This window comes from Lepus europaeus, chromosome 11 (genome assembly GCF_033115175.1).
Source record: "Lepus europaeus isolate LE1 chromosome 11, mLepTim1.pri, whole genome shotgun sequence".
Classification (NCBI taxonomy): domain Eukaryota; kingdom Metazoa; phylum Chordata; class Mammalia; order Lagomorpha; family Leporidae; genus Lepus; species Lepus europaeus.
This window is the reverse complement of record NC_084837.1, coordinates 64,631,240-64,639,094: the sequence shown is the minus strand read 5'-3', so window position 1 is coordinate 64,639,094 and position 7,855 is coordinate 64,631,240. Positions and strand designations below refer to the sequence as shown.

At 45.0% G+C, this 7,855-nt stretch overlaps 1 protein-coding gene across 2 annotated transcripts; it reads left to right on the top strand.

Moving 5' to 3' along the window:
• The first annotated feature begins 30 nt into the window (after positions 1-30).
• LRRC57 (leucine rich repeat containing 57) lies at positions 31-6,887 on the top strand. Of its 2 annotated transcripts, none has more exons than XM_062205731.1 (6): positions 31-137; positions 410-518; positions 625-763; positions 1,304-1,572; positions 5,089-5,274; positions 5,971-6,887. In XM_062205731.1, exons 1-6 carry the CDS (start codon positions 31-33, stop codon positions 6,010-6,012), a joined length of 852 nt encoding a protein of 283 aa, XP_062061715.1. In that variant the 3' UTR covers positions 6,013-6,887. The 2 variants fall into 2 exon arrangements, with proteins under 2 accessions (XP_062061715.1, XP_062061716.1); XM_062205732.1 differs by lacking the exon at positions 31-137 and adding an exon at positions 142-302.
• The last annotated feature ends 968 nt before the right edge of the window (positions 6,888-7,855 follow it).

Here is a 7,855-nt window from a genome sequence, read left to right as displayed (position 1 = left end):
CTTCGTAGAGTGAACGCGCGGCGCCGCTCGATGACGTCACAGGGCGTTCCCGCCCGGGCGGAAGCCCCGGGAAAGCATCTTAGACAAGCTCGGGTCCCGGGTCTTCCCCTGCGGAGCAGTCCGGCTGCTGAGCTGAAGTAGGGGGCGAGTCCGGGGATCTCCGCTCCTCCAGAGGCTCCCAGAGGCGCCTGGCCTCCGCAGAGCTGCAAAAGCGGCAGGGCTTGGTGGTCGGGGTGTCTGTGCTTCCCCTTTCTTCCTTGCCAGTCTTGGGCTGCCCCCCAGGATCCAGGGATCGGCAGGAGGTGACAGCTGGGGGCAGGAGACCCAAACGGGAGGCTGACAGGGTGGCTGTATGCGTGGACATTCAGCCAGTGATAGCTGGTTTCCCTCCTGCACTTCCCTCCTGCAGGGACCTGAGCCTCGGCGGCGCCGGAATGGGAAACAGTGGCCTCCGCGCTCATGTGGAAACAGCGCAGAAAACTGGTGTCTTTCAGCTTAAGGACCGCGGGCTGACCGAGGTGAGACGGGTTGGGACCCGACCAGGGAACCCGGAGGGAGAGGGACGGCTGGGGCGGCGAAGCTAATCGGTGAGGGATTCTCCACGCTGTGAACTCCTTTCTGCAGTTCCCCTCGGACTTGCAGAAGCTGACGAGCAACCTCAGGACCATCGACTTGTCCAACAACAAGATCGAGAGCCTGCCGCCTCTGCTGATGGGGAAGTTCACTCTGCTGAAGAGCCTCTCCCTGAACAACAACAAACTGAGTATGACTTCTGCACCGGGGACGCTTTCGCTAGTGATCAGCCTTCACCAAAGCGGTTTTCTCTTACAAGCTGATTTTTGTTACGAAACCATTCAGGGGGCTCTAGATGCAGAATGCCAGAGCCCTTGAAGCTTTCTACCTCCTGTAGTTACACCTACAAGCCCCCTTGGGGAGGCGTAGTGATTGTTACGGGGTTAATTTGGACTTGAACGGGAAGAACATCTTTGGGATGTGATGTAAACAGAGCTGCCTAATTTGAAGGGGGGAGGGGTGGAATGGAAAGGATTTCTCACAAAATTGCTGTCAGCTTTTGCCAAGGCCCCTTTACAAAAGGAGCCCGTTAGACACCTAAATGCTCTCCTGCAGTGTGATTGCATCCTCACCTGAAGACTGTGTTGGTAAAATGCAATATCTGAAAATGGCACATGTGGGAGTTCTACGCCTCCTAACAAGAGGCAAAGCAGGCTGCCGTATCTCTAATCCTTACAAATTCATCAGCTCAATCAGATTCAGGTCTTGAAAATTTTTTTTTCTTTGCCAGCTGTTCTGCCTGATGAGTTATGCAATCTGAAAAAACTGGAGACGCTAAGCCTAAACAACAATCACCTGAAAGAGCTGCCCTCCACCTTTGGGCAACTCTCTGCCCTCAAGACCCTGAGCCTCTCCGGGAACCAGCTGGGAACACTACCACCCCAACTTTGTAGCCTTCGACATCTGGATGTAGTGGATCTCTCTAAGAACCAGATTCGGAGTATACCTGACATAGTGGGGGAACTGCAAGTCATCGAACTCAATCTCAACCAAAACCAGGTCTAGAGCTTAATGCTTTTTTCTAGAGCATATACTTTGTGTTATGGTCCCTGATAGAGGCTAGCTGAGAGGTATATCCTAAGGGCTGAAACAAATTTCAAAGCCCAAAGGGCCATGGAGCTAGTTGGGACACCGAGTGTGTTCATTGTGTAGGCTGGTGTTGGGGGAGAGTGGAATGGGTAACAGAGACAATTTCAAAAGTCAAATTACTGTCTCTCAAATCCTGGAGTTCTCTACATACGCCCGTGTCCATTGAGCAAGGAGTTACATCAGGGATATATTGGGGGAATGAGGCTTAGGTCTTGAGAGGGGACATTAGTGGTTACTTGATGGTTTTTGTGTCACATTTGTTAAATGTGTCTTGTTTGTGCTGAAGAAACTTAAATGATAGGCTTTCTGGAGGTAGCTCATTTCATTGTTAGACAGCTTTAGTTGTCTTTGAATTGTTTCTTTTACTTTGGAAACTTTTTGGCTAATACTTACCTGTCTGGAGAAACAATCCTTGATCTAGGCCTAAAGCACGAATGATGAGACAGTGAACAGAGAGACTGTGGCCTTTAGCTTTTCTACCATCTGTGCTTCTAGTTATGCAGAGTCCACCCAGTACTGTTATTACTGTTCTAGACTGCAGTGACCTTACATGTGATTCAGTCTTTGAGGAGACTGGCTTCATCCTTTCCTTAAAGTCGATATTGAATGTTCTTGAGCATTTTTGGGGAAAAAAATCTTGAATCAGCTAAGTAACAAATATTAGGACTTAACTGCATATTTGCATATTCACCTTTCTCATGCCTAATCAATGGTTCTTTTTTTTTTTTTTTTTTTTTTTTTTTTGGACAGGCAGAGTGGATAGTGAGAGAGAGAGAGAGACAGAGAGAAAGGTCTTCCTTTTTGCCATTGGTTCACCCTCCAATGGCCGCTGCGGCCAACGCATCGCGCTGATCCGAAGCCAGGAGCCAGGTGCTTCTCCTGGTCTCCCATGCGGGTGCAGGGCCCAAGGACTTGGGCCATCCTCCACTGCACTCCCGGGCCATAGCAGAGAGCTGGCCTGGAAGAGGGGCAACCAGGATAGAATCCGGTGCCCCGACCGGGACTAGAACCCGGTATGCCGGCGCCGCAAGGCGGAGGATTAGCCTGTTAAGCCACGGCGCCGGCCCAATGGTTCTTTTTTTTAAAAAAAAAAATCTTTCTCCATAGGATTTTTTTTTAAAGATTTTTTATTTTTCATTTGAGAGGTAGAGTTACAGAGAGGTCTTCCATCTGCTGGTTCGCTTCCCACATGGCAGCAATGGCCAGAGTTGGGCCAATCCAAAACCACAGGCCAGGAGCCTCCTCTGGGTCTCCCACGCTGGTGCAGGGGTCCAAGCACTTGGACCACCTTCTACTGCTTTCCCAGGCCATAGTAGAAAGCTGGATGGGAAGAGGAGCAGCCGGGACAAGAACTGATGCCCATATGGAGTGCTGGCAGAGCAGACGGAGGTTTAGCCCACTGCGCCACAGCAGTTAATAGTCTGACTCTAATGTGCATGAGAATAATGAGAGCTTGTTTAAAGAGATCATTGGGCCCTCATCCTGTCTGCCTCATTAGGTCTGGGATGAAGGCTGAGTATTTGCATTTCTAGCAAGTTCTCAGGTGATGGTCTGAGAGTCAATAGAATTTGATAACTTGAAACAAAGGGCAAAAGAGGTGCAAGAGTCAAAGACAATTTAGTTGGTTTTGAACTTGAGGACCTAAATGGAGGAGACTGGACATGCTCCATTGAATATGATGAATCATACAGAATGGAAATGCTTTAGTGAAAGTTGAACACATAAGAATGGAGTAAAGATGAGTAGATGAGAATGTAGGCCCAGATTTTGTGGTCATAACAGAAATGATAGCTTCAAGAATGAATTAACTTTCCAGGAGAAAGTTTATAGAGAAGATCAAATGAGGTAATAGGGATTGCTACTTAAAGAGAAGCCAAATATCAAGAATAATTCAAAAGAAAGGAAGAAAACCAAGTACTTACACTAAGAGGGTTTCAAGGAAAGGATGAGTAGTACACTCAAATGTAACAGGGAGTGATCCTTGGCTTTGGCAGTGTAGTGGTCACCATCTATTAAAAAATTGGCAGTAACTGGCCGGCGCCGTGGCTCAACAGGCTAATCCTCCGCCTTGCGGCGCCGGCACACCGGGTTCTAGTCCCGGTCGGGGCACCGATCCTGTCCCGGTTGCCCCTCTTCCAGGCCAGCTCTCTGCTGTGGCCAGGGAGTGCAGTGGAGGATGGCCCAAGTCCTTGGGCCCTGCACCCCATGGGAGACCAGGAGAAGCACCTGGCTCCTGCCATCAGAACAGCGCGGTGCGCTGGCCGCAGCGCGCTACCGCGGCGGCCATTGGAGGGTGAACCAACGGCAAAAGGAAGACCTTTCTCTCTATCTCTCTCTCTCACTGTCCACTCTGCCTGTCAAAAAAAAAAAAAAAAAAAAAAAAAAAAAAATTGGCAGTAACATGTACCAAAGTGTGTATGGTGGTTAAATCTGGGTGAAGGGTTACAAGTAGGCTTTTCATTAACCTTGTGTGATTCTCAACATTTCCATAATGAACATACAGTGCTTTTATTGTCTGAAAATTTTGTTTCCACAAAGTAATTGGTGACCTTCAAAATGTTTTTAAATTTAGGGCCAGTGTTGTTGCATAGTAGGTTAAGTCTCTGCCTGCAGTGCAGGCATCCCATATGGGTGCCTGCTGGAGACCTGGCTGCTCCACTTTTTTTTTTTTTTTTTTAAGATTTATTTATTTATCTGAAAGAGTTACACGGGGGGGGGGGGGAGGAGGGAGAGGGAGGGAGAGGGAGGGAGGTCTTCCATCTGCTGGTTCATTCCCCAATTGGCCACAACAGCTGAAGCTAGGCCAGTCTGAAGCCAGGAGCTTCTTCCGGGTCTCCCATGTGGGTACAGGGGCCCAAAGGACTTGGGCCATCTTCCACTGCTTTCCCAGGCCAAAGCATAGAGCTGGATAGGTAGTGGAGCAGCTGGGACTCAAACTGGTGCCCATATGGGATGCTGGCACTGCAGGTGGAGGCGTTACCCGCAATGCCGTGGCGCCGGCCCCCATGCTCCACTACTAATCTGGCTCCCTGCTAATGGCCTGGGAAAGCAGCAATAGATGACCCAAGTGGTTGGACCCCTGCACCCATGTGGGAGACCCGGAAGAAGCTCCTGGCTTTGGCCTGGCCCAGCCCCCACCATTATAGCCATTTGGGTAGTGAAACAGTGGATTAAAGATCTGTTTCTCCTCTCTTTGTAACTCTGCCTTTCAAAAAATTTAAAAAACTAAACAAAAATTTTTTTAAGTGGAGGAGTAACAACAGAAGCTATGCAACAGGCTTCTGCAGTGATTACAGTGAGAAAAGGAAGGTAGTAAAAGAAAGGAGAACTAGGACAAATAATCAAGATTTTGTTTTGTTTTAATGTGGTAGCCATTATGATGCTCATGCTTTTTCCTATTATTCTTCTGCTGTTGATGTTCAACAGATATCTCAGATCTCGGTAAGGATATCTTGCTGTCCACGTCTCAAAGTTCTTCGCCTGGAAGAGAACTGCCTTGAGCTCAGCATGCTTCCACAAAGCATCCTCAGCGATTCCCAGATCTGTCTGCTTGCTGTGGAAGGCAATCTTTTTGAAATCAAGAAACTTCGAGAACTGGAAGGCTATGATAAGGTATGTATTAGTATATTGCTGCCATTTCTTTTCTTTTTAAAGATTTATTTATTGAGAGGCAGAGTTAGAGAGGGGGAGACAGAGAAGTCTTCCATCCACTGGTTCATTCCCCAAATGGCCACAACAGCTGGAGCTGGGCCTTTCCGAAGCCAGGAGCTTCTTCTGGGCCTACCATGTAGGTACAGGGACCCAAGTACTTGGGCCATGTTCCACTGCTTTCCTAGGCCATTAGGAGAGAGCTGGATCAGAAGAGGAGCAGCCAGGACATGAACCAGCACTCATATGGGATGCTGGCACCACAGGCTTCACCTACTATGCCAGTGCCAGCCCCATTGCTGCCATTTCTAGTCACAATCCCAGAGAAAACAGTGGGAAAATAATCCACATGAATGTTAGAGCTCTTGGCATTGGATGTTTTCCCCTGTTGGAAGGCAGACTCTAACCATCAGCCAAATGGTACTGTGCCAAGATGACTTTTTCTCTATAGATGACATATTGTAAAACATCTTTGTCTTTTGGTAGATTTCCTACTAAAACATAAAACAAAATTTTAAAAACTGTACTTTAAATTTGCATTTTGAATAGGTAGATTTTGTAGGAAATGAACCATATCCAATAAAAACCAAAATGAAACCTAAGTAACTAAAACTTAGGTTTGCTCATGACAAAACACTATATATTCTTTTCTGGTTTTAGTACATGGAGAGGTTCACAGCCACCAAGAAGAAGTTTGCATGATGTTCCCAGGGCCATGGAAACCTTACAGGACACTGACATGGAACCTCTGTTGGAATCTGGCTGAATCAAAGGCCTGCGCTGTCGTCAAGGATATCTGTCGTAAGGAGATTACACTCCAGGAGATTATATTTCGCTCAATGATCTAGATCCTTTTCAAGGCTCACCTCAAGTAAGCTAAAAGAAAAGGAATGAGGAGACAGGAAGAGTCCTCCATTTTGTCCTGGATATCAAAACCATCAGTAGCTTGGCTGTATGAAACCAGTAGCTAGTTGCTATTTATACGGTGAGGGGGTGCTGCCTGGTAACAGAACAGCTCCACACCACAGCTTAAATTTCAATGTGTGAGCTTTCATAAAGTCAGTTGCCATTCCATCTGTGTTAACACTTCATATTTTTGTGAAATTCAAGTAATTTTTGAGACTGTTATGGTTAATCTGGGAATTTATGATTTTGTTGTAGCCCAACCATTCAATTACCAGCTTTTATACCAGGAACTTAGGATGTACACAAGTATATGACTGTGTATTGATTAAAAGTGTGCGTTGTCAGAGAAGTTCAAACACAACACTAAGAGATGTTTCCTAAGGCTGCAGTAGCAAATTCTTTACTGCAGGTGCCTTATTGGCAGAGGGCTCGGAAGAGCCAAAAATCGTATATGCAACACTTGTAATATAACAGATTTTAATAATCAAGATTTTCCTGAAGCTTTGGTAGAAATAATGTCTTATTTCTGGTAATCTTTCCCCTTTTTTGTATTTATACCTCTACTAATTAAATTACCTATCCAAAAACCATTACTATAATATTTTAAAGCAAGCTATGTTATCAAGTGTATTCTCTGAGAGAATATACTAAAATAAAGAATTTTTAATGAACTTTGGCTACAAGCAATGTTTATCCATTAAAGGAGGAAAACTTTAACCTGCAAATAGCCCTTTGTTCTTTAAAAGAAGACTGATTAGGAAGATGTTTCAAGTTGTTGTTCAGGATACATAAGTAATAAAATGCCTTCATATGACTGATAATATTTCATAGTAGTGTAACCAGCTTATTAAGAGAAATCTGAGTGTACAAAGGTACATTTCAGATCATCACTGATATGAACATTTAGAAAGATACTCTATTCTGATGATTTTCTGAGTTTTTATCTTAGCTAAGGAATTATTATTACTAATTTACTGATAGTTTTCAATAATGGTTAAACCTAGCTTAACCATTAATAAGAGATTACAAGAGCCTATTCTTCTTTAAGAGCATTTCAAAAAGCTCATGGAAAAATGAAATTAGGAGATAAAGTTTGGTGCAAATTATTTTGAAATCCATGCAGTTTTTTTACCAGACACATTTTCATGGACTTTTTGATGTACCCATAGAGATTACTCAGCAATGCCCCACCGTGCGTCTTCTCTATGTCTAAGCTCCTTCCCTAAGCTGAATTAACTGCTCCCCCATCTGTTACTAAAACACTTTTATATTTCTCTCCCTTTCTTGCTAGACTGAATTACTTGAGGGCAGAGGCTCAAATATGCCCAAAGTTATAGAGAACAAGATTTAGACTTAACCGTGAGCTGACAAAGCGATCTGACGAGTGTGGTCTGGAAATCCAGATTCTAGTTTGTCACCAACCTAAGCCCACAAAAGCCTTCAGAGTTTATGAGGAATACCTCTTCCTTCTCAGATTTGTTATTGGATATGAATACGGTACAAAAGTCCATAAAACCACTAAGCATAGTACCTTATCTGTAGGGCATGGAAATAGAAGGCTTGAGACAGAATATTATATGGGTAAAAAATGACTACAGGACCATGAACTTTTGTAAAAATTTGTTGTATTTTGGAAGGC